This window comes from Pristis pectinata, chromosome 2 (genome assembly GCF_009764475.1).
Source record: "Pristis pectinata isolate sPriPec2 chromosome 2, sPriPec2.1.pri, whole genome shotgun sequence".
NCBI lineage: Eukaryota > Metazoa > Chordata > Chondrichthyes > Rhinopristiformes > Pristidae > Pristis > Pristis pectinata.
Window position 1 is genome coordinate 2,107,464 of NC_067406.1, and position 26,674 is coordinate 2,134,137.

Sequence of the window (26,674 nt, forward strand, 5' to 3'; positions counted from 1 at the left end):
TAGAAGTAAAAATTAGTATTTGGCCACTGGAGGATGATGTCAGTGATAGTGCCTTGTAGACTTGTCTTTTAAGCTCTGAGCTCAGTTTCAATGAAAGTGTTTGTAGCTACAGTAACGTTTAGATTTTAATCTCATTTTGTTTAATTTGAGGAATTGGGTGCTAGATTGAGCTTGTAAGCATCTTGTCGGTTGTGCTTCATTAGAGCACCAAGAATGGTCTAAATTATATCAAGGTCATTTTCTTTTCCCAGAGTATTGCTGGTATTCATTTCACAGTTAAGCTGGACAACTGCTTAAAAATTTAAGCCCGTGTCTCACTAGTTAACTATAAATATGTAATTTTCAAGCATTCACTCCACTGCCCTTTTAAATGCTGTTATTAAATCTATTTCTACATCCCCCAACATGCATGCGTGCGCATACGCAAGCCCACAGTCTTTCCGGCAGGCATTCCAGGTCACAACAGCAGCTGCATTTAAAAAAAAGTTATCCATGTCACCTGCTTTTAACAGTCTTAAATCTGTGTCCTTTAGTAATGGTCCCATGGCTATTTGAGAATTTCTCCACATTTACTCCATGTAAACTTTCTATGCACACCAACAAACTGCCTTAAAAGAACTATAAATACTTATAATTCTGGTTAGTACCTCCACTATCTTTTGTTAGTATCCTCCCTCACTATTCTGGGAGGATGCTGCACTATATCGTTAGTGCTGTAAATTTTCCTCTGATATCCGTTTTAACCATTACCAGCATCTGCTGTCAGGAAATTACTAAGGTCTATAATTAAGGTTAGATTACCTGAAAACCTTGTACATTTTCAGATGACCATAGAAAGCTGATTTGGATTTGTAAGCTGTGTAGGGTATTGCATATTTTGTAGAAGATAATGCACTAAGCAGTTTGGGCACCACACCTTAGAAAGGAAAAATTGATTTTGGAGGAATCAGTGTAAATTTACCAAAATGTTAGCTGGATTCCAAAGGTGAACTTGGAAATGAAATGACCTTTGCTTCAACCACTCTGTGGAAAAGTATTCCATCCTACTCAAAGTTTAAACTTTTCCAAACCCCCATCCTCCTCCTCTTTGTGGCAATTGTAAGTTAATGATTTCTTGTTATTGACTCCCCACTCAGAGGAAGTGGTCTTTTTGTAATCACTGTATCAAAACTCTTTGTAATTCAAGAACACTCTTAGACTGCTCAGTTCCAGTGCAAATACCTCCAGTTCCTCCTCTAACTGTAGTTTGTGAGCCCTGGCATCGTCCTAGAAAATCCACATGGTCTGCCCACAAAGGTTTCCAAAGTTGTCCTCTCTGCACCCAGGGTATCTTTGGCTTTATATTCATTAATTATTGCCACTTTTATTCTTTTTTGGTGTTGTTTGTAAAACCCCAGATGTTATTAGCCCTTTTGAATTTATCTACTAATGGTTTTGGATCTGTTGATTACTCACTTGTTCAAGTTTCCCTTCCCATTGTTCACACACACACTTCTTTCTCCAGTAATGACTCTTCCATGTCCTCGGGTGCTCTACAGTTCACATACACAGACAGTGAGATGAAGTGTTGTTAAGCATCACTGCTGTGCCCTTATTCCACTGTAGGATGTCCCACCATATCCTTAAAGATCAAAGGTGCAAGTATTTTTACTGTTGCCTGCAAAAATTCTAAATACTAATCAGATTCAGATTTATTATCATTGATTATATGATGTGAAATGTGTTGTTTTGTGGGAGCAGTACAGTGCAGCGATGAAATAATTACTATAAATCACACAATCAATAGAGCAAAAAAAAAGGAATGATGAGGTAGTATCTTCTCCGACCAACTTAATCTTGTTCTGTCCAACTTTGAAGTGGATTACCAGCAAACCAAATAGGATGTTAAGAATACAAAACAAAATACTACAGATGTTGGAGAGCAGAAAACAGACAAATACTGCAAAAACTTAGTGGGTCTTACAGAATGTAAGAGAGTTGATTATGTCAGGAGCTGATGTCAGGGTGATGATGTCAGGAGCTCCAGAAGGTTTTTTACGTTTCCTATTTTTCCCCCTCTTTCCCATGGGTAGTGAAGTCATTTCAAACTAGATGGGTCTTTATTTGGTTGATTATACACAACTATTGCAGTGTGAATTTGTAGTTAGTGGAGCTACTGCTGCAGGCCTTTGGTGGATTTGAGAGATCTGTTAGTTTTCGATGAGTGGTGCATTGTAGTCTTTGAAAACAAAACTGCTTTTAAATTACAAGAATGTGTTGGTGCAGTGAGATGCCAACTTGGGTTACACCCCAGACAAGACTAGAGGGGTGAAAGTTCTTTAGTCTGCAAGTTCTAAGTACCCTATTCTTGGGCAGTCCCATTCGTTGTGGGCACATGTTCACGGTACAAGTCTGACACTTATTTGGTGTATTAACTTTGGGTTGTCTATCTTAGAAACCTGAGGAATGACATGCACAAAGCAGGCAGCTCAAAGCTTTACTCTGTACCTTACTCGTAGTGGCTGCGGAAACTTTGATAGGACAGTGAAGAGGGTGTTTGCTCTGCATCTTCCTCCAAGTTGAATCTGTCCTTGGCAGTGTTTGCAGCAGTGTAGTGAGAACACTATTCTGTATCTAAACATATTCTCTGCTGGCACTTGCCTGAACAGGAAAATCTTTGGTATCCCAGTACCTACATCTCTCGGTTGTTATTAAAGACAATTGTTAAACTCAGCAACCCTATTGAAGTTAATTTTGGCAGAGATCTATCATTACCTCCATAACTTTTTGCCTGGAAGGGTTTCTACACAACTGGGTATGACTAGAAAATGGTGCCATTTGTTCTTAGTAAGTGCCCCACTTGCAGATTCCAGGAGCGTAACTGTTCTTAGTAGTGTGTCTAGGTCTTATCATCTCAACCTAGAGTTGTTTCATTATTATCGTATGTAGACCGCACTGTTGGATTCAGTGGGAAGGCCCACGTGGCATTAGCTGACATCAAACCCTGTTCATGTGCCATGTTTGCATTTTCTCTGCTTCCAACTTGCCTATATCATACTGCAGAACACAAGGGTTCTTTCCAACAAATGACTGGCAACAAACCACTGACCTCACAACAGCTCTGCCCTTTGAGCTGGCGGTTCTGAGGACCAGATGGAATGTTGAATTGAAACCACTTCCATTTTTGGGACCCATGCTTCTCTGCAACCCTGACTGAGTTGATGAAAGTCTCCTCTCTCTGATGGTTGGAATGGTCCTAAAGCAATACCTAGCATTCTCAGTCCAGGTTCCAGTGTGTCCATGGGCCGCTATATTCCAGAATGGGACAGTCTCAATCAGAGGTGCCTCTGAAACAGCTGGTGAGCAGTGGATCTATCACACTGCACTAAGTGCTCGCTTGTGTTGGGACAGAGTGAAGGGAGCTTTTCTCTGTGTCTAACAAACTGATAACTGGCCTGGAAGTACTTGATGTTGACACTTGATGCAGACTGCTGCCTTTGCAGACTGACCAGCACAGGCCTGGCTCTGGCTGCCAAAGTGTAAACATCCTGCAACATTGTACGTGAGAAAACGGGGTTATCACACATATCTCACTATGGTAAACCTCTTCTCCTGGAATGCAGTGTTGAGCAAAGTTCCTTCCCCCAGTCATCTGTCTGTGTTTTCCTTTCCTCAGGGAAAAAGGCTCGTAGATGAGGCTCTTACAGCAGTGAAGATGGGAACTCGCAAAACCCATATACGTTCTGTGACGAACCAGAGCTCTGCAAAAGAACACTCTGCTCAAGCTTTTTACAATCTAACCTTTATCCTGTCTAATAAACAGGGGTCTCAGTAGTTAGTACAGGCGGTACTCAACACGCCAAAAGATAGTAATGTTAGTTGTGAACTTCAATTCTTTTGAATTGATAGGCTGATTAGTCCCTTATAATTGCAGCAGTAATTGTTTCTTGACAGTTGACAATGTGCGTTATGGGATATGCTGCTTCTTTTCAGAATTTGCATTATTGTACATTTTAGTTCCAAATGGTTCAAAAATAAACAACCACCTTAGACAATAGTTGCTCTAATTCGTCTTGCTTTCACTGATGTTTGGTTTGTCTAACTTGGTGGCACTTTCTGGACTTAAAGGTGGTCTTACTGAGCATGTATGTGATAATGATCAGTCTTATTTTCTGCTGTTTGTGGGAGGAGAACGCTGTGTGAAATTTTCACGTGTTTGGCAACGCAGGCAAGACCGTGTTTATTGCCAATGCCTCCGTGTTGTAGGAAAATGATGCTGGGCAGATAATGAGTTGCAGTGCTGCTGTAAGAGTTAACCTGGGTAGTGTGGGTCTAATATCAATGTCGGCCCGGCTGGGTAATAATAATGGGTTCCTGTTTCTGATGGACATTTACTTTTGGAGCTTGATTGCACCTTTCAGGATGTTCAGGAATTCAGTTTCACAACTTTCCGTGATGAGATTTTGAACTGGAGGTCCTTTGACTTGTTAGTTTAGTGGCATAATCACAATATTCACAACAATCACAATGAGGCTTTTTTCTCTGGAACGTAGGAGGTTGAGGTTGACTTTAGAGGTTTATAAAATCATAAGGTGGATGGTCACAGTCTTGTTCCCAGGGTGGGGGAGTCTAAAACTAGAGGCCGTAGGTTTAAGGTGAGAGATTTAAAACGGACCAGAGGGGCAAGTTTTTCACGCAGGGTGCCGGGTATGTGGAGTGAGCTGCCAGAGGAGGTGGTAAAGGGGGGTACAATTACAACATTTAAAAGACATTTAGACAGCCACATTGGATAGAAAAGGTTTAGAGGGATATGGGCCAAATGCAGGCAAATTGGTCAGCATGGATGGGTTGGGCTGAAGGACCTGTTTCCCTGCTGTATGACTCTGTGTCTCTTGTATATCAATAAATTTCTTCCCTTTTATGGGTCTGTAACGTTCAGTTATTTGAGTTGGGTTGGGGTTAACATGAAGTACATATCTAAAAAGCCGTGGAGGAAATATGATCTTTGCGATATATTCCATCCTTTGTAAGTGCTGCCCATGTTGCCTTAGAGTGAATCTAAAAGAGAGGTAGTGCTGTGGGACATTTAGCAAGGTTGTAGACACTAATTTCATCCAACATTTTTAAAAAGATCTGTTTGGTGTTGTTTTCATGGGATTCTGCTGCTCATCAGAATCTTGCTTTGACCAAATGGTTGATGTGCTTCCTATGGTGTCTACACACTACTGGTAGAGCATTTTAGGAGCTCTTAAGGTTGTGAAAAGTGCTATAGAAGTGCAGCTCCTACATCCTTTCTCACAGCATCACAATTCAGATCTGAAATGACTTGGTGAAAAGATAAAATCGGACAAAATTTCTTCGACTCTTCAAGGGCAATAAAATTACAGAATAAGTTTCTGTAGAAGGATGTTGAAGCGGTGTAAAGGGGTTCTGGAAGCAGTTAGTTTGATGGGTTTATTTTAGTGAGCAGGAGTATGGCAGAATTTTTATCCATATAGTTATTCAGGTATGGGTGATGTTACCAGTCTGACCAATTTGGTTGAATTTTTCCAAGGTACAAAGTATGTGGATAGGGCAGTGTGGTTGATGTAGTCTAGGTCTTTGACAGGGTCCCACACAGGAGACTGGTGCAAAAGTTAGAGCCCATGGGATCCTGAGCAAGTTGGCAAATTGGATCAAAAATCACTTCTAGAAGGCAGAGGGTGATGGTGGAAAGTCATTTGTGTGATTGGAAGCCTGTGACCTATGGTGAGTCAAGGGGATCAGTGCTGGGCTCCTTGCTGTTTGTTAAACACAGTAATGGTTTTGGATTATGAATGGAGGTGGTATGATTAGCAAGTTCGCAATTGACACAAAACAGGTGGTGTTGCTGATAGTGAGGAGGGTTGTCTTAGGCTACAGGGTGTTACTGATGTGCAGAGCAACAGCAGGATGGAATTTAATCCTACTAAGTGTGAGGCGATGCACTTTGGGAGGGCTTACTGGGAGGGCTACATACAATGGTTGGGTCCTGGGGGGTATTAAGGAACGGTGGGACATTGGGCTATGTCCGAAGATCCCAAAGGTGGCAGCACAGGTAGGTAAAGTGCTGAAGATGATGTACAGGTTACTACTCTTCATTAGCCGGGGATTAGAATAAGCAGGGAAGTTACAGTACAACCTGATAAAATGTTGGTAAGGCCAAGGTTGGAGGATTGAGTACTGTTCTGGTCACCACACTATAGAAAGGATGTGACTGCACTGGAGTGGGTGCAGAGGAGGGGATTCAGTCAGATGTTGTCTGAGGTGTGGGATGTTTCAGTAATGTGAGAAATTGGGTTTGTTTTTCTTGGAGCAGAGGAAGTTGATGGTGGTGGGAGGGAAGGGAAATACCTCATTGAGCTGCAGAGTGGTATCGATAGAAACATTTCCCCACAGCGGAGGTGTCTGAGGCCAGAGGGCATTGATTTAAAGTAAGGGGTAGGAGGTTTAGAGCAGATCTGAGGAAGAATTTTTTTCACCTAGAAGGTGGTTTGAGTCTAGAACACACTCCCTGGGTGGGTGGGGGGAGGTAGTCACTCTCACATTTAAGAAGTATGTGGATGAACACTTTAACCGGCAGAGAAGGCTGAGAGCCAAGTTCAGGAAGATGGAATTGGTATAGATGGAGACTGGATGTCAGCATGGACATGATGGGCCAAAGGGCCTGTTTCTGTGCTGTGTGACTCTATGAGAAGGAACTTGAGACTAGTCGGTATTTAATGGAGTGGGGGATAATCATATTAGATTCTGGCACGGCTAGTGAGGTTCAAGCTATGAAATGCACCTCGTTCTCCTTTAAGTCTGCGCTGTTAGGACTGTTGATCCTGAGATGTAGTAATGATACAGTGGTGTAATGTCACATTGGCTCGTGTCCACTGCTTGTCTGATTTCCCTGACACGATGAACCTGATGTTGTTCATCTGGTTTATGTACCGAATCTTGGGTGTTCAGTGCAATAAATGGCATATCTGTAGCTCCTGAGGTGACAACCAGCACAGTGGTTGTAGGAACCACTGTAAAGAATATGCTCATACAGTTGTGTTATACTCGGCTCTGTCAGATTTTTTGTTCTTTCATATTCTTCCTGAAGATGGATACAGTGGTGTGACTTATCCAAGTGGCAGCTGGGGCAGAGTTTGATTGTTGGGCAGATGAGGGTCACGTACCCCCTGGTCATGGAGCCATCAATGTGTGGACATTATTGCCGAAGGCCAGCCTGATCTTGTTTCTCATGCAGATTCACTCTGGTGGTGCCACAGTCAGTCACCATTGCATTTGTTGAGATCAATCTGTAGTTTGTGTTTAAATTTCAACTATATTCTCATTGTAAGTTTAATGAAGACTCTCTTCCTCCCTGCATCACACAGTATTTTTTAATCAGACCATCTGTAGGTGTCAAGTGAAATCTCACATTGATTTTATTGTTGGGAAGATGAGCACTTTTCCTCCTGTTTAATTAGAGATGCAGATGTGTTCCACTGGTATAGATTCAAAATTGACAGCAGTGGGTCCTTGCTGGCTTTTTCCTCCTGCCACACCCCAGCGACCCCATTGCACTAATGACGCAATTGAACTTAAAACTAGCTGAGTTTATAATTTAAGGTATGAAATGATCTGAAGAATGTGAATGTGTGGTTTCTAAAGCAACTGTTCATGTTCTATTGAATAGAACTCTGAGGCAGTGGCTTCATCTTCCTGAAGCACCATCAACTTCTTACTTTGGCTGTGCCTGATCCAGTGTGAGGTACCACCATCTGCACAGACAGCATGTCTTTTTCTAAAAGGCACTGCCTTGTAGTGGTGTTGATCTGGCCCATAGTTAGACCTATGTGACCCACTTGCAGTTTTGCTACATGATTTTGCACACCTGTTTGAGGCAACAGTTCAGTAGTTGGTAGGGACGTCACACAAGAAGGCATCTCACTCAGTTCTCCCTTTAAGTGCCACCTTTGGCCGCTGAGCAACATTTGGGACAGTCCAGGTTCCCACTGATCTCAAGTGTTTCTGGTTACATGCGGGCAAAAGCTGATTCAAAACTGATCTTAAAAGACGTCTGTTTTGCAGTACGATGGGCTGATGTATGGTTCTTTCATTCTGTCTCCTGTCGTTGCATCTCAAGCATTAGTGACAATTAGGACGAAGCTTGGCAATGGTGATCAGGCTAAATTCCGCTGACTTTTGCAGCTCCTGTGGCTACAGATAGTGTGCAGATCTCGCATGGTTACACTGAGCACTGTGAGCATGTTAATGATGCCTTGTGTGTCTCAGCTGCTTAGATTTGTGCTCTTTGTATCGTCCAGAGAAGATCCACAACAGGCTTGCACCAGTGTTGTATGATGCACAGGAGCAACATTACTGCGGGTTTTCTGTCGGTTAGACTGCTGTCCCTGGAGGCTTGAGGCAACCTTTGATGGAGGTCACGGGTTGTTGGCACCGATGTATTGAAGACCCTTCACACCAGCCACCTTCCTCCCAAATAATTTTATTCATTTACAAAATAGGCTATTTCTTTTCTGGTGTCGGTGATATAAAACCAGTTTCAGGTGGAAAAAATCAGAATACATCGAGGCACAATGACCTTGTCTCCAGTGTGCATCGACTGTGGAACATTGCACACTCACAGACGATTCAAAATCACTGAGATTGAATTATATTCAGGAGAGAATGCGATCCATGAAAAGTTCTTGTACATTTTGTTTTCCATTTGTCTGATGAATGCATTCCCTTCTGTGGGAATAATGAGTAGTTGATAAACTTGGGGCTATTAAGCGGTCAGGACTGTTGGATGGTGTGCAACAGAGGTTAGAGGCCATCTAGGTTTGGGCCAGCCTTCCTGAGAGTCATCAGACCCACAGCGGATCTGGTGTCCTCTGAAAGCAGGTACTGTCATGTGGGAAACCTGACAACTACCTCTCCTCACTTGACTGGAGCAGTGCCAACTGGAACCAGGACTGAGCCAGTCTCACTGGTAATGGACCTTACAGATGTGGTCGCAACCCAAGGTATGGTTAGCATGTCATAGTAGCTTAACCTGATGTGCATGACCAGCTCAGATGGTGATTGCTAGTTTGCTTATCTTGTGTCAAGCCATCTTTGTTTTTAGAGATGTACAAGATAACTACTGCTAGGAAGTTAATATGACTTGGTGCTTATTTGCATGACTGGAAGGTATGATAAATTTACTGCTTATAAGTAGAACTAACGAGTACATTGTGCAGTTGCAATCAGCTGTCTGGAATTAAAGTCAGAGGAAAAGCTTGTTACCAAGGATCCCTGCTAAACAAACAGCATGAGTGGCCTCACACCACAGTCGGGTGTTGTAGAGAACCGTGACCAAGGGGCACAGGGCACTGAAAGGCAGCTGCGTGAGATTGTGTGTGTGAAAAGTGAATGCTGTGTTACCCACTTCTACAAATGATTTCTCTGCACGTTGGGAATCAAACAGCAGAAATGTTTGACACTTTTGATTTCAGCTCTACCCATGGTTTGTTCACCATTCATGCAGGAGATTTAATCTTAACATCCTACATTTTATCCCATTTGGGATTTGGACCCTTTTGTTTAAAAAATCACCCGTCAACTTGCATGCCTGCTGAGATTGAGTACCTGCTCTAGGACCTGTTGGAGGACCGCTGGTGGGCAAACTCCATTAGAAGGTCACAGCACTGAATACAGGGCCACGTGAACTATCTGTGTGTTCTCTCGGTGAAAGCAGCTGGCAATGTTTCTGCTCCCACTTTCATAATTTGTTCGGCCTTGGAGAGCAATTTTATTGGAAAGACATCAGAGGAGAAAGGCATGCATTGTGGTGATAAGAGAACTGAAAGTTTGAGGGGCTATTTAGTGTTGACAGGAATATTGTTTCATGCTGAAGGATGGTAACCAGTAGATTGGGGTAAAAGCCTGAACACTTGTCTGTATCCACTGCCCTGCACGTTCCTTTCAATTTGGCAGATATCAAATTCCATTTTAAAAGTTAGTCTCAAATATGTTTCTGCAGATCTTGCAGCATGTAAATTACAGGTCATAGATCTTGTCCAAAATATTGCCACCTCTGGTTCTTTTCCCAATTTACATCTTAAATCTGTCTCTTCTGGCTAACGGCATCTGTGTATCCACAGCCGGGTGGGTAGGGAGTTCCCCTGATTCGCAACCCTGAGTGTAGAATTTTCTCTTCATCCAAGTCCCAAGTGAGGTTACATTGGCTTGGATTTTTTCCACCACCACTTGTTCCTCCTGCCATTGCTATTTGGTTTAATTTCCTTTCTTGCAGACTTGTCAACCCTCTGAAATCCCTCAGTTATCGTAAACACTTCTATTAGATCACCTCTTAATCATTAGTCAAGGGGATGCCTGCTTACAAGGTTCCAAAGACCCTGGGAATGTCTTCCTTGGGCTGACATCCCGAAGGTCTCTCATCATTCAGAATGCAGAACAAAACGCTTGGAAGACTGTGTCCCAAGAGCCCAGTGAAGAGGAACTGCTAATTACTGGGCAAGCCAAGAGTGTTAGTAGATGGGAAGCGATACTCACTCCATTTCACTTCATTTGGAGCATCTAAAATTTTCATCACAAAACCAGTCAGGTTCATGCTGATGATCGTAACTGGGTGAGCGCATGTACTTGGTGACATTTGATGACCGTCATCAATCATAAGTAGTAACAGTAAATCTAGGGCTCATGGTAGCAAAGGGAGAAGTCATTCTGAAGGTAAAGGAACACCTGAGATATTGAACAAGCATCTCTGTAGAAGACACACATGAAGCAGAAGTTGAGGGTATTGAAGGGCCTTTTGACAGATGGAACTTTGAGGAAGGAATTAAAGAGAGTAATCTCCCGAACCTGAGAGACTGCATCCCAGAGTTACTGGGGTATTAACGCTGACTTTCCAAGCAGGAAAGCGAACGGGACTCGAGATGAGTTGCGATCTCAGTGCCAGAGCAGTTTCAGAGCTGAGTGGCTGATTCCTGCTGATTTTTTTTTGTTTGCCTTGTATTCTGTTCCAACTGATGTTTCAGGCAAAGTTCCAAGCACTTCCCCTACCTTAGTACAAAAATATTCTAAACCCTATCTGCTCTGACACAGACAGAAGCTATTCAGCCCATCAGGTTCCTACCAGCTCCCAAAAGAGCCCATCAGTCCTATTGCACCCTCATTTCCCTATAGCCCTGTCACTTATTCTCTCTCGCGTGCCTACCAACTCCCCTTTCACAGAGTCACAGCACAGGAACAGGGCTTTTGGCTCACCACTAATTCCAGTTCTCACCACGGTTCACAGCCTTCTGTGACTTGTTGATTCCAGTGCTTGTTGAGGTACTTCTATGTTGTGAGAGTGTCTGCCTCCACCAACCACACTCGGAAAAAAGTTCTGCCTCGGATCCCCTCTAAACCTGTACCTCTGACTAAACCTGCACCCTCTGGGTTTATGTACCCATGCAGTAGGGAAACATTTATTGCAGTCTATCCTATCTCTGCCTCTCATAATCTTGATTTTGTATATCTCACAAGTTTCTCAGCTGCCTCCTCCATTCTAAGGGAAACAGACCCGGCCTGTGCAATCTCTCCCAGATCATATCCTGGTGAAACTCCACTGCACCCTCAGCAGTGCAATCACAGACCTCCCGCAGTCTGGCAACCAGAACTGCACGCAATACTCCAGTTCTGGTCTAGCCTGTACCATATAGTTATACTGTAACCTCCCTGCCGTATTACCACCGTATTCTCTGTCCCAGCTAATGGAGACAAGCATCCCATTTACCTTCCTGACAACCTCATCTACCAGTGGTCTTCAGGGCCATTATACTTGATTCTTTCTGCCACTGCCAACACTAAGTGGTAATTTACGGTCACCAGTTAACCTACTGGCACATCTTTGGGATGTGGGGGAGGAAACCGGCGCATCCAGTGGAAGCCCACGTGGCCCTGGGGAAAATACACAAACTCCACATGGACAGCACCTAAGCTCAGGATCAAACCCAGTCTCCAGAGGTGAGGCAGCAACACCACTGTGCCACTTACATCAACCCAGCTGTGGACACAACCTTGTGCAATTACACTTAGATCTACTCACGGTTTGTGCCCATCCCAAGGTGCTTAACCTTTTTTGATCAGCGATGGGGGGAAAAGCAGATTTTGCCTGTGCTGTGCGTGTGTGGAAGCTGTTTCCCTGTGCTAAGAGCAAGTGAGCTGCTTCCCCCTGCTGACTGGGGCCATTTCCCCCTCCTGAGTGTGTGGTTGTTGTATTTAATCCCCCACTCAATCAAGGGATTTAATAGCTCAAGTTTAACAGCAGTAAGTCTGTCTGAAATGTTTACATAACGGGTACCTGTTCCTCCTGGGTCACAGATTACCGTGCTATAGTTTTTCCTTTCACTGTACACATAGCCAATTCTATGTTTATGTATTCACAACTATATTGTGTTTGGAAAGATAATTAAGTGCCTGTATAATTCTGGCAGCTGGATTCAGTGGGTGTCACTTTCAGCTCAATCATTGACCCAAGCCCCGGAGCTGAGCACTTTAGTGCAGTGAGACATTTATCCCCTTCATGTGGTAGAGGAACAGAGAGTTTGTATTCCATTTTGCTGGTCAGCATTAGATCTGACCAAAGATTTCTGCTCACCTATTTCTCCTCCCCGTGGTGAGACTTTGCATATAATCACCTGCCGTGTTACCCACAGAACGTCGGTTACTGGTGCACAGACTCAACCCAAAACGACTGCAAACACCAACCTCCCCCACAGTTGCTGCTCAACCCGCTGAGTTCCTCCAGCAGATTGTTTGTTGCTCCAGAGACCCCATCTGCAGTCTCTGGTGTCTCCGTCTATCAGTTACTGGTGTTGGGAAGTAATCAGAAGTGCATGCATTCTTCTCTTCCCGATGGAGAATGCTTCCTTTGTTCTGTTGGCTGACTAGGAAATATTGGATGAAGTGAAACCTTACTCCTTTTGGGATGTGGGTGATTGGATTAACAGGATCAGTTGTGAAAATTGGACGTCTTTGCTGCAAAACAGAGGAGGTGGTCAGGCGATACAACTTCAGTTGTTTGGATTTTAGAAGGATGGGACTATATTGATCATGATGCATTTCCCAAAGCTCCCTGCTACTGAGAGTTTACTGCACGATGGCACACACTGCAGCCAATGTGTGCAGGTGAAGGAGGGACCAAGGTTGGACGGGGTGCCAGTCAGACAGGCTGCTTTATCCTGGATAGTGTTGAGCTTCTTGAGAGTTGCCAGAGCTGCACTCACCCAGGCAAGTGGAGATCTTCCAGCACATTCCTGTCGTTTGTCTTGTAGATAAGGCTCTGGAGGGGTCAAGAGCTGAGTCACTCACTGTAGGATTCCAGCTTCTTTTGTGTTTGACGCTGGTCTGATAGTGTCTGATCATTGGTGACCTCTCCCCTACCTTCCGATTGGTGTCAAGAGGTTAGGCCGTTTAATGTCAAGGGAAGATTATTGGACCGTTTGCTTCTTGAGTTATCATTGCCTGACCAAAGCTGGGCTTGTTTCATTTCCTGTGCTGTTATCTGTCCTCTCCAACTCAACCCCTTTCTCAGGAGAGCGTGCTGGAACCAGTAACTTTTAAACTGTCTTCCCTCTACTCTTAATTTTGCAAATGCTTTCCTTCAAGTTTGTGTTTCCAGTTTGAATTGATAAAACTTAAATACAATCTTTGTTCTTATGTTACAGAATGAAGGAAAGAGTGAACGGCCAACTGAGGAGAGGTAAGCTGGTTCCCGGAGTTACTCCACAAGCAGTTTTTTGCCTTAGGGACCATTGGCCTGATACAAGTCCTTCTGTACCCCTCTCTCCACCACTGGCGTTGATGTGTGGCAGGTTGTATCAGGTGCTTCCTGGCACTGTGCCCAAAGCCATGCCTGGTGTACTGGCTCAGACCCCGAGTGCCAACAGCTGTGGCATTTGTACCCAGGCAACAGCGTTCTAAAGTGGAGGTTACTGGGTGGCAATCCAAAACAAAAGCTGTCCTTTCAAAGTAGAGGACAGAACCAAGGAGCAACCAACACAATGTGCTGGAGGAAGGCTGCAGGTCAGGCAGCATCTGTGGAGGGAAATGAACAGTTCACGTTTCAGGCCGAGACCCTTCATCAGGACTGGAAAGGGAGGGCAGAAGCCGGAATAAAAGGGTGTGGGGAGGGGGAGCAGCATGAGCTGGCGGGTGATGGGGGAGGGGGGGAGGGGGGTGGAAGGGGTGAAGGACGGCACCAGCAAAAGGAGGCAGCGTTAAATGATACTGGCCTGGAGGCTGCCGCCAGTGTTCCCACTGTGTGTGATGAACCACTGCGCAGGATGCAGAACAGCACCGGAACAGGCCCTTCAGCCCACCACGTCTGGCCCAACCGTGATGCCCATTTAAACTGATCCCATCTGCCTGCACAAACATGCAGAGCACTGCGCTGTTACCTTATTCTCATTTTGCTGCGAATCGCGGTGTGCAAAGTTGCAGAGGCTCGAAGGACTGGGATTTGATTGTCTGCCCTGCACCATTGCAGCATGTGCCCATGGATGCTTTTGTTTTTCAGTTGTGATGCCAGCAAGGAGCCTGATCCAATGGAAACAGAACCAACTAAGAATGCAGAGTCTGAAGAGGTAGAGATGACTGATGAGACCCTGAGTGCCCAGACTAAGGCAGAGTCCACTGAGCCAAGTGTAATGGTGACATGTGCTCCAGAGACTGAGACCATAGCAGCGACTGTGCCAGGGGAAGCTGCGCACGACCTGGTCCCCACGACAGCGACTGAGCCTCCTGCTGCAGTGAAACCCACTGTAGCTGCTACAAGCTCAGCCAGCACCCCGCTCACCACCAAATCACCAGCCCCACTTGCTGCTGGGACACCAGCTGATGTGGCCACTGCTGTTTCCAGTTCAACCAATTCCACCCCGGCTGGCAAAGCTGTTGCAGCTAGTAGAAATGCACCGTCCAAACCTGCTGTGGTTGCAGCCAATGCAGCTGCAAAACCTGCAGCACTGTCTGTGAAACCTGCAGCACCTGCCACAAGCAGCATTGCCAAGCTCGCAGACCCTGTCGAAGATGAGCTGACCAAACCGACCCCAGTGACATGTGGTGTGGGTTCGCCAGCTATGCTCACCAAGCCCCTCACTGCCAGTTCAGCTGCCAAACCCAGCCAGACCGCAACTAGTGCTGCAACTAAACCACCGCAGGACACCGACAGTGCAGTCAGCAAGGCTGCTGCAGCTGGGGCAAACACAGCCCTTAAACCTGCGGCCACTCCTGCACCAGTGCCCACCAAGCCAGGCCAAATGCCCGCTCAAGCAGTGGTTAAGCCTAGCCCTGTTCCTGGTAACGCTGCTGTTACTCCCACAGCCACAGCGGCTCCCAAGGTGCCCCCGGCAGCTGGTGCCGGTGTGGTGTCCAAGCCAGCGCCAGCTCCCAGCAAAGCAGCAGGTAGTCCCACTGCTGCCAGTGCTCCATTGTCCACAACTGCCCCCTGCCCCCCAGCTGTAGAGAAGGCCAGTCCTATACCCACTGCCACAGCCTCGACAGATACACCCACCCCTGATGGAGCTACAGCTCCCACACCCACCCTGACCCCCTCAGCACCGCCCAAAACCACAAACCCTACCCCCACCAATGCCTCTAACACCCCCACCTCCAACACCACCTCGACCTCCAACACCACCACCAGGCCACCCAAGTCCATGGTAGTGAAACCAAGCAGCAAGGAGAGCAGCGTTGCAAAGTCGAACGAGAAGAAGAGCGCTGCCCCAAGGAAGGAGCATGCAGCGAAGGAGTCAGGCAAAGCCAGCACCCCGGCAAGAGGCAGGAGCACATCCAGGGAGAGCTCCAGCAGGGAGGGCAGCGGGAGGAGCGGCTTGTCATATCAGAAGGAGAGGGAATTCCGATCGGATCGCCGGCATGTGCCTCAGCATCAGCGGGACAGGGATTACAGATCGTACTTGAGGAGCAAGGTAAATGCCCCTGGGCCCCAGGCTCTGTGTGTGCATGTAATGTGCCCGGGGCTGGCATTTGTGCCTTGGCTCTCTGCAGTATGGCAGCAGCGTCAGCTCCCTGCAGTATGGCAGCAGCGTCAGCTCCCTGCGGTATGGCAGCAACAGCTCCCTGCAGTACAACAGCATGGTGGCTCTCTGCTTCCATGTCTCCGCAGAAACGCGATTTGCTGAACCCCGGCTGTGCTCTCAGCTGGACCCTGGTGTTGCACATCTTCAGCTCGATGTTTGGGGTCGTCATCTCATTACTCCAGCCCCTCTCAGTACTGAGATGTTCTGATACCTGATATAAACGGATCAATGCTAAAGTACAAGCCAAGAATTAATAAACCTTTTAACTGTACAGTTAGTTGATTGGGGGGGCGGGGGGGGGGGGGGTGCAAACTGAGGTAATTCTACCTTCCTTGAGAGTGAAATGTGAACTGCCCTGGGATGAAGGAGCTGGGATGGGGGTTTATTCAGGGCTGCAGGTGACAGGCTCAGTGAGCTAAGTAGAGGTGATGGGGATGATCAGGAAGTTGCAACAAGCCAGTGCTAAATTGTACATGGGCAAAACTTGTGGAAGATGCAGTTCTGTGTGGGAAAGTGAGATCACCCTCAGTGGATCAGTGAAAGTCGATTCAGAGTGCCTGACCAGGGCTAGTTATCCCTCCTCGTCCTCTCTCTCTGCACAGTCTGTGTCTGCACTGACTCTCCTCCGTCACCTATCCTCTAGTGAGTCACAGTCAACTGATTCTGTTCTGACCCTGGCCAGAGAATCACCAGCAACAGATTCTCTTCCCGCGTGCACACTACTTCCTCCGACATCCCAAACGTTGCCCCCAGCAACCATCCCAAAATGTCACGTTGTTTCCCATATACCCAGCTGTATGTCACCACCACCTCTCGATTTCTTGACGCTTGGATTTGTTGGACTGCTGGTCCAACAGCCAGAAATCACCTCCAACTAATCATTGGGAAGACCAAAGTCTGTGTTTTTAATCCCTGCTACAAAGTTGTTTCCATCAGTTTTCTGTTCTATCCATCTCCCTGGCCATTCTCCAGAGCACAGCCGGATCATTCACAGCCTTTGCAAACTCTTTGACCCCAAGGAGAGCTTGCAACCATGTTCACTCCATCAACACAGCAGGTGAAGCATTCTTCCTCACCTTGGTTACCACCAGACTAGACAGTTCCAACTCCTGACTCACTGACTGACTTCCAACCTGTACACTTCATAAAGCTGGACATCCACAACTCAATCCCTGTTCTCCCACCGTCCCCACTTGGTCCAGCAAAGCTTCACTTTCAAAATTCTCATCCTTATTTTCAAATCCCTCCCACCCTTTCCTCCACAAACTCTGTGGTCCTCCAATCTGGCCTCTTGTATATCCCCGATTTTGATTGCAGCACCATGTCTTCTGCTACTTGGACAACAAACTTCAGAATTCCCTCTCTAACCCTTCCTGTCTCTCTCTCTGTCTCTAACCCCCCGCTCTCTTTCTTTTTAACCCTCTCTTCCCCTCTCAAACCCCCCTCTCTCTCCCTCTTCTCTCTCTAACTTCCCTCTCAAACACCCACCCCCTCTCTCCCTCTCTAACCCCCCTCAAACCTCCCCTCCCTCTCTCTCCCCCCTTCTAATCCCCCTCTCAATCCCTCCCCCCCCTCTCTCTCTCTCTCCCTCCCCCTCTCTACCCCCTCTCTCCCTCTCTACCCCCTCTCTCCCTCTCTACCCCCTCTCTCCCTCTCTACCCCCTCTCTCCCCCTCCACCCCCTCTCTCCCCCTCCCCCCCCTCTGTATTTGAACTTGCCTGATATCTCCTTGCGTGTATAATTGCATCAATTAAGTACCTGGACAGATGTTGCTGTGTCAGAGTTACGTCAGATTGTTGCAGCAGTCTGTGCCTTGTGCTCTACCTGTATCACATCGAGCCTACAGAACTGAAGTGGGTCGTTTGGTCTGATTGGCCGAAGCAATCTTTTATGCTCCACATGTCTCCTTCCACACTTCATGAGGACAGAAATGGGAGCAGGGTTAGACCGTACAGCCTCACCAAGGTCACACTGACCCTCACCTCCTTCCTTGCCTACTCCTCATATCCCTCGATTGCTTTGTCTAACAGTCCACTAACTGCCTTGAATAAGCAATGACTGAGGTGGAGCATTGCGGAGGTTTACAACCCTCTCGGCAAGAGCATTTCTTGAGATGCTGGAACAAAAACAGAAAGTGCCGAAACATTCAGCAGGTCAGGCCGAGCGAGAAACACGGTGACCCTTCACCAGAATTCCTTGCCTCATTTCTCCTTCTCCGAGAACTAGATGTCTGACATAATTCTGGGATTCTGTTCCCGGTTAAAGATTCCCTGGACACAACATTGCCTTCAAGGCGAGTACATTGTCCCTTGGGTGTGGAGCCCACACTGCACACACTACTGTGTTCACCTATGTCCTGTAGTGTTCCAGCAGACATCCTCTACTCCAGAGCTCTGCAGTGAAGACCAATCAGCCATTTGTGGCATATTCTTCCCAGCAGGTGGGAAAGCTCACGTGCAGCCTGTGGCTGCCATCTCTTGGTCTACCCAACTTCCACGTTCAGTCAAACTGTTTGCATCCTTCCCTCAGCTGGCTGCCACTTTGCTTCGTGCTGTCAGTCTGTCAAATTGAACACAATTTGGTTTTGTTGTTCTGGTTGCTGTGAGGGCCAGGATTGATCCCAGTGGCCCATTCCTTGCAGAGCAGGATCAATGGACAGTATGGTCTATTCCTAGTTATGTTCATCGGTGAAGGACTATCAGACCGAAGAAGACTTGTCCCTAAGCAATCTCCAGTGCCGATGTTTTCTCTGCAGCCCACAGCCCAGCGTTAGTGCCGCACCCTTTCACCTGCAACTTCATTGAGTGACTTTGAAAATCCACTGCCTTCCTTTCCTCACTGATCCACTTTCATACAACCATGGTGATTCTGCCTAATCAGTGATGTTCTCAATGCCCTGGATGGGTTGTAACATTTTCCTGGCTGTCAACGTCAAACTAAGTGGTCTCCAGTTGTCTCCTTTCCCCCTCCTTCACCTTGCCCCGATCGGCACCCTGTTTTACCCTTGTGTTTACCCTGGTTAAGTGTCTTTGTGGTCTGTGCCTCAGTACCTGTGTGCTGGTCAGTGGCATGTTGCTGCTGAACTCTCTGCTGGATTTTTGCTCAGGGTGCTGAGGTGTGCTCACCCCACGGGGATCCCCTGCCTGCTCGGTCTCCTCTCACAGCTCCAGGCTCCTCTTCACCAGAGCAAAATAAAACCAGAAACTGCTGGAAACACTCAGCAGGTCAGGCAGCATCTGTGGAGAGAGCAACAGTCTCAACCAGGGGTCTCTGACCTGAAACATTACTTCTGTTTTTCTCTCCACAGACACTGCCTGACTTGCTGAGTGTTTCCAGCTTTCTCTGATTTTATTTCAGATTCCTGGCATCTGCAGTGTTTTGCTTCCCACCCCGTGAGCCGCCCTCACCTGCTCCCTGCTCTCGGCCCTGCCACCTGCTCCCTGTCCTGCTGGTCGTGTCCCATCTCCAGCTGTTCCGTGCCCCCTGCGCTCTGCTCACCTCACGTGCACACAGCTGTCACCGCACAACTCTCAGAACGTGGGCACGGAGCTTGCAGGGCATTGAATGAAATGTCTCTCACTGCCTGAGGAGCTTTTGGAAAAAATGATACAACTTCTCCTGTTTTTCAGATTTCCTCTGAGAGAAGCAGTAAGGATCGCAAGGCTAGCAGCAAAAGTCCAAAGAGAGAAGTGGTGATTTTCCTTTCTCGACCTTCCCCCTCCACCCCCCGACCCACCATCCTCCTCCTCCCCCCCTCAGACCCACCCTCCTCCTCTCCCCCCCTCAGACCCACCCTCCTCCTCCTCCTCCTCCCCCCTCAGACCCACCCTCCTCCTCCTCCTCCTCCCCCCTCAGACCCACCCTCCTCCTCCTCCCCCCTCAGACCCACCCTCCTCCTCCTCCCCCCTCAGACCCACCCTCCTCCTCCTCCTCCCCCCTCAGACCCACCCTCCTCCTCTCCCCCCCTCAGACCCACCCTCCTCCTCCTCCCCCCTCAGACCCACCCTCCTCCTCTCCCCCCTCAGACCCACCCTCCTCCCCCTCCCCCCTCAGACCCACCTCCTCCTCCCCCCTCAGACCCACCCTCCTCCTCTCCCCCCTCAGACCCACCCTCCTCCTCTCCCCCCTCAGACCCACCCTCCTCCTCCTCCCCCCTCAGACCCACCTCCTCTCCCCCCCTCAGACCCACCCTCCTCCTCTCCCCCCCTCAGACCCACCCTCCTCCTCTCCCCCCCTCAGACCCACCCTCCTCCTCCTCCCCCCTGACCCACCCTCCTCCTCTCCCCCCCTCAGACCCACCCTCCTCCTCCTCCCCCCTCAGACCCACCCTCCTCCTCCTCTTCCCCCTCAGACCCACCCTCCTCCTCCTCTCCCCCCTCAGACCCACCCTCCTCCTCTCCCCCCCTCAGACCCACCCTCCTCCTCCTCCCCCCTCAGACCCACCCTCCTCCTCTCCCCCCTCAGACCCACCCTCCTCCTCTCCCCCCTCAGACCCACCCTCCTCCTCCTCCCCCCTCAGACCCACCCTCCTCCTCCCCACTCAGACCCACCCTCCTCCTCCTCCCCCCTCAGACCCACCCTCCTCCTCCTCCCCCCTCAGACCCACCCTCCTCCTCTCCCCCCTCAGACCCACCCTCCTCCTCCCCCCTCAGACCCACCCTCCTCCTCCTCCCCCCTCAGACCCACCCTCCTCCTCTCCCCCCCTCAGACCCACCCTCCTCCTCTCCCCCCCTCAGACCCACCCTCCTCCTCCTCCCCCCTCAGACCCACCCTCCTCCTCCTCCCCCCTCAGACCCACCCTCCTCCTCCTCCCCCCTCAGACCCACCCTCCTCCTCCTCTTCCCCCCTCAGACCCACCCTGCTCGCCCCCAGACCCACCCACCCTCTTCCGCGCTCCCCCCCCAACCCTCCCCGCCGGGCCCCCAATGTTTCCCCACCCACCTTGGCCCCTCTGCTCCTGCCTCTGTCCTGCTCGACTCCCACCTCCTCTCCTGATACCATGCAGGTCACACCCTGGCATCGATGGGATGATTTGCCTCCTGGTGCTTCTTGAGTCACCTCCCTTTACAAGTGCCCTTTATTCACTTTAAAACCTTTTCCAAGACATTAGACGGCTCCACACACAGTAGAAGGCTAGTCCCCCCCTCACCTGGTCCATACAAGAGCCCCTCCCAAGACCGGGGATCTGAGACTGGCTGTGGTGTGCCAGGCTGGGCATTGGCTGAGCTGACAGCATGTAGTTCAGATTCAAGGAGTGTGGGGTCCAAGTGGGCTCACTGAACGACTGGAAGGTGTGTCGTCCTGGGAGCCCTCAGGAGAGGGTCGAGAGAGATGGGCGATGGGATCGCTCGGGAGCTGCGGTTTAGGGATACTTTGCTTTGGGTTGAATTGGGTGTAGAGAGGGCTGGGAGCCCAGGGGTCAGAGTCCAACACATTAGGAGCACAGGGAGGTGCTGTCCATCGTGGCAATGAATCGTTGCCCATGCAGCGATGGGAAGGTTGGGCAGTGGTGGATGGTGAAGTTCTGTGGAAGAGTTAACCTGCCCCCTGAGACTAGGGCAGCAGTGAATGTTTGAGGGGACGGAGTAGGGGGTGGTGTAGAGCAGACCTGGCGAGTGGCACGGAGAACGGCAAGGGTGCAGCTACTTGGCTTGTACCATCTGGTTGATTGGTGTCCTTGGCGGCGGAAATCTGCAGTCCTTACCTGGTCTCCTCCATGTGACTCCAGACCCACAGTGTGGCCACACTGGCGCTGAAATTGCCCAACAGTTCATTAGAACACAGAACAGTACAGTGCAGGAACAGGCCCTTTGGCCCACCATGTCTGTGCTGACCATGATGCCAATCATGTCAGTCGAGGATAAAGGGGGAAACGTGCCTGGAGGTAGGGGAGGTCCTTAATGAATACTTTGCTTCAGTGTTCACCAGGGAGAGGGATTTTAACAAATGTGAAGTCAGTGTAGAACAGCCAATGTGCCGGAGCATGTCGAGGTTAAGAAAGGGGTAGTGTTGGAGCTTCTGTAAAACAGTAGGATCAAGTCCCCAGGGCCGGACGGGATATACCCCAGGTTACTATGGGAGGCGAGTGAAGAGATTGCTGTGGCGTTGACGATGTTGTATACATCCTCCCTGGCCACAGGAGTGGTACCAAAAGATTGGAGGGTGGCAAATGTTGTTTCCTTGTTCAAGAAAGGTAATAGGGATAATCCTGGGAATTATAGACCAGTGAGTCTTACATCAGTGGTGGGCAAGCTATTAGAGAGGATTCTTAGGGACAGGATTTACAAGCATTTGGAGAAGCATAGTCTCATTAGGGATAGTCAGCATGGCTTTGTGAGGGGCAGGTGGTGCCTCACGAGTCTAATTGAGTATTTTGAGGAGGTGACAAAACAAATTGATGAAGGTAGAGTGGTGGGTGTGGTGTATATGGACTTTAGTAAAGCGTTTGACAAGGTTCCCCATGGTAGGCTCATCCAGAAAGTCATGAGTCATGGGATCCATGGAACATCACAGAACAGGCCCTTCAGTCCACAATGTTGTGCCGACATAGCTATTCCCATCTACCTGCAGAATGCCCATGGAAACTTGGCTGCGGGGATTCGGAATTGGCTCGCCCACAGAAGACAGGGTGGTGGTAGTTGGAGCGTATTCTGCTTGGAGGTCGGTGACCAGCGGTGTTCCGCAGGGATCTGTTCTGGGACCCCTGATCTTTGTGATTTTTATAAATGACTTGGATGAGGATGTGGAAGGGTGGGTTAGTAAGTTTGCTGATGATACAAAGGTTGGTGGTGGTGTGGATAGTGTAGAAGGTTGTCATAGGTCACAACAGAATATGGACGGGATGCAGATGGATTTCAATCTGGAAAAGTGTGGAGTGATACACTTTGGAAGAATGAACGTGAAGGCGGAGTACAAGGTTAATGGCAGGATCCCGAGCAGTGCGGAGGAACAGAGGGATCCTTTTATGACCTTCACTGTCCACAACACTGATGTTGGTGTCGTCTGCAGACTTACGAACCAGCCCATCTACATTTTCATCCAAGTCATTTATATACATCACAAGCCATTAGACACCTTTACACTTTGAAGCAAGGAGGAAGGCCTTAAAAGTTCCCAAGCAAATTTAGAGGTGGTGAGAAAAAGTGCCTTTGCAAAGAGGGTTGTTGGAATGTGGATTCTCTTGTCTCAAACCACTGTGGAGGTGAACACTGTAAGGTCACTGAGCAAGGGTGAGGTGGTTGGGTGAATACTTCGGGGTACGAGTGAACAGGACTGGGATTGGATTGCTTTGGCACAAATAGGGGCAGGAGAGGCTCTGGATTAATGAGGGCAGTTGTTGACCATGGGAAGTGTTGATCCAAACCTGAGCCACTGCATTAGTGGGACAGGTCACTTTGGAAAACCTTACCTGACATCTTCACTGAAAGAGAATAGAAGTAGGTTTAATTTTGTTCTAATTTTTCTGTATTTGCACAGTGCTGGCCTGACTGCACCCCTCTGAATACCTTGCTGCTTGTTCCTGATCTCTCCTTCACACCTGGCAGGGTCGGATTGTGCTGTGTTTTGATGCCTGTGACAAAATGCCTTTTAATGACCTCGGGGACCCATCGGCTGATTTGCAAGAGCCCCTTCTGATTCTCCTTTGCTGAACAGTGATGGGCAGACGTCCCTTGTGTTTTAGATGCTTAAGATTGAAGTCTTCAGTTCACCTTTGCCCTCTGTTTCGAAACATTAATTTGTGTTTTCTTCTCATTTGCCAAGGAAAAGGACATCTTCCCCTTCAACCTGGATGAATTTGTAACTGTGGATGAAGTGGGTGAGGAGGAAGATTCTTGTGGAGATCAGATCCCTGGAAGCGAATCTGAAACCAACACCCAAACATCAGAAAGTGCTGAGCTGGAAACCACAGGAACGGAAGCCACAGAGGAAGTCCGGGATCCAGAGCCGGTCGCAGGTAAATCCGCTGCCCAGGGACAGCTACCTTGTCAGGCCCAGGAATCAAAACCGGGTCCTGGGTCCCTGCCTTCCAATCCATCTCCTGTGATGTCCATTCTAACCTCTAATATGCTCAATGACGAGGTTCTGGGGGAGAGAAAATTCTTAAAACAGTACAACCTCAGAATGAATCTGTTTCTCTCATCTCATCCTAAGTAGTTGAGCACTTATCCTGGGACACTGAACCTTCAGGAATGATCTGCCAGCCCTCTCCACAGTGTGACGCAGGGACATGCTCCCTCTCAAGCTGGTTATCGTGGTTCATCCAGTCTTTGGCCTCGGTTTTATTTCCCAGTTCCTTTTAGAAGCTTAAATGAGATCACCTGCCAATCTGCTGAACTCCCAAGAGTTTCGAACAGCCTTACTTGATCTGTCCTCAAAGGTCACCCAATCCTAAAATCACCCATCAATCCGAGCCACACTGACTCCAGGGCCAGGAGTTCTTCCTTTAGATCCAGAGACCGGAACAGCACCCAGCTACCAATGCCCCTCACGGTCTCAGCATGATGTCCTCCTTTTGTACTCCAACCCTCTTACAATTTCCCTCCCTAATTGTTTACCTGTACTTCTGTGTTTTCTGAAATTTTCACTGGTTTCTCACAGTTTAGAACTACTGCCTTTCTATTCTTCCTTCTACAATGGACAGCTTCACATTTTCCTAGCAACCAACACTCTGCCGGAGGAACTCAGCGGGTCGAGCAGCATCTGTGGGGGAGAGGAGTTGTTGACGTTTCGGGTCCTGATGCAGGGTTTCAACCCAAAATGTTGATAATTCCTCTCCACCCCACAGATGCTGCTCGACCCGCTGAGTTCCTGCAGCAGATTGTCTGTTGCTCCAGATTCCAACATCTACCGTCTCCTGTGTCTCCCCATTTCCCTACCATGCTCCTCCAGCTGACACCACTCTACCCACTCACTTCACCCATCTTTATGCCTCTGCAGGCTCTGTCCTCACTTCCCCACCCAGCTTTATATCGTCAGTAAAACTAAACACGTTGGACTCTTAATCTAAGTCATTAAATATGATCCTGAGTAGCTGAGGCCAAGAACATTCTCACGGTACGTCACATTGAAATGTCCATCCCTGCTGCTTCTGTCCTTTAATCACACCTGTATCCGTGTCCCTCCCAACTTTGTGACCCCTCAGCTGTGTCACATCCTTTGTACCTTCTCAAAGCCCTTTGGAACATCACATGAACTGTATCCACAGTTTCTCATCATTTAAAAACTCTTGTTAGGTTCGTCAAATGCTGTTTCCTTTGATAAAAACTGTTTAGACTCTGCCTTATTCTGATTTCCCAAGTGCCTTGTTACCTGGTCCTTCATAAATCCCAGCGATTCCCTGGTCTGTGTAGTTACCTGTTCACCTTTCTCCTTCCTTCCTCCACTTGGGCCGTTGCATGTGTTACATTTCAATCTGCCCAACTCTTCTGGGTTCTCAAGAATTTTGGAAGATCTTTAATACATCTGCTCCTCTTTTCGATGCAAAATCCTGGCTACCAAGCTCAAGGGATTTGTCATGCTTTAGTCCCTTGATTTCTTAAGAAGATCAAGGGCATCACCTTTGGAGTTCTCAGATATTTAGTTTGGAAAAAGTTCTGGGAGTTGGGTGTTGTTGGCATATATGTAGAAATTGCCACTGTTTTCACACAGGGTCCGTACAGATGAGAAATAGGGGCTGAGGATAGACCTTGGTGGAACACCATTGCAGGTTAGACTGAACGACAGTGAAGAGGCATTGGTATCGGTTTATTATTGTCACTTGTACCGAGGTACAGTGAAAAACTTGTCTTACAAACCGATCGTACAGGTCAATTCATTACAGTGCAGTTACATTGAGTCAGTACAGAGTGCATTGAGGTAGTACAGGTAAAAACAATAACAGTACAGAGTAAAGTGTCACAGCTACAGAGAAAGTGCAGTGCAATAAGGTGCAAGGTCACAACAAGGTAGATCATGAGGTCAGAGTCCATCTCATTGAATAAGGGAACCGTTCAATAGTCTTATCACAGTGGGGTAGAAGCTGTCATTAAGTCTGCTGGTACGTGCCCTCAGGCTCCTGTATCTTCTACCCAATGGAAGAGGAGAGAAGAGGGAATGTCCCTGGTGAGTGGGGTCTTTGATTATGCTGGCTGCTTCACCAAGACAACGAGAGGTAAAGACAGAGTCCAAGGAGGGGAGGCTGGTGTCTGTAATCCGCTGGGCTGTGTCCACAACTCTCTGCGGCTTCTTGCAGTCCTGGGCAGAGCAGTTGCCGTACCAAGCCGTGATACATCTCCAGATAGGCTGCTTTCAATGCTGCATCGGTAAAAGTTGGTGAGAGTCAAAGGGGACAAACCAGATTTCTTTAGCCTCCTGAGGAAGTAGAGGCACTGGTGAGCTTTCTTGGCTGTGGCATCGACATGGTTTGACCAGGACAGGCTGTTGGTGATGTTCACACCCAGGAACTTGAGGCCCTCAACCCTCTCGACCTCAGCACCATTGATGTAGACAGGTGCATGTTCACCGCCCCCTTTCCTGAAGTCAATGACCAGCTCTTTAGTTTTGTTAACACTGAGGGAAAGGTTGTTGTCATGACACCATGTCACTAAGCTCTCTATCTCCTTCCTGTACCCTGA

General features: G+C 48.2%; 1 protein-coding gene across 1 annotated transcript in view; it reads left to right on the forward strand.

Moving 5' to 3' along the window:
• The window catches only part of znf638 (zinc finger protein 638), a 134,453-nt gene that overhangs the window by 103,127 nt on the left and 4,652 nt on the right, over window positions 1-26,674 (forward strand). The window contains exons 18-21 of the mRNA XM_052032860.1: window positions 13,692-13,726; window positions 14,543-15,950; window positions 19,691-19,753; window positions 23,823-24,015. Of these exons, the coding sequence (XP_051888820.1) occupies window positions 13,692-13,726; window positions 14,543-15,950; window positions 19,691-19,753; window positions 23,823-24,015 (1,699 nt within the window). The remainder of the gene's footprint in view (window positions 1-13,691; window positions 13,727-14,542; window positions 15,951-19,690; window positions 19,754-23,822; window positions 24,016-26,674) is intronic.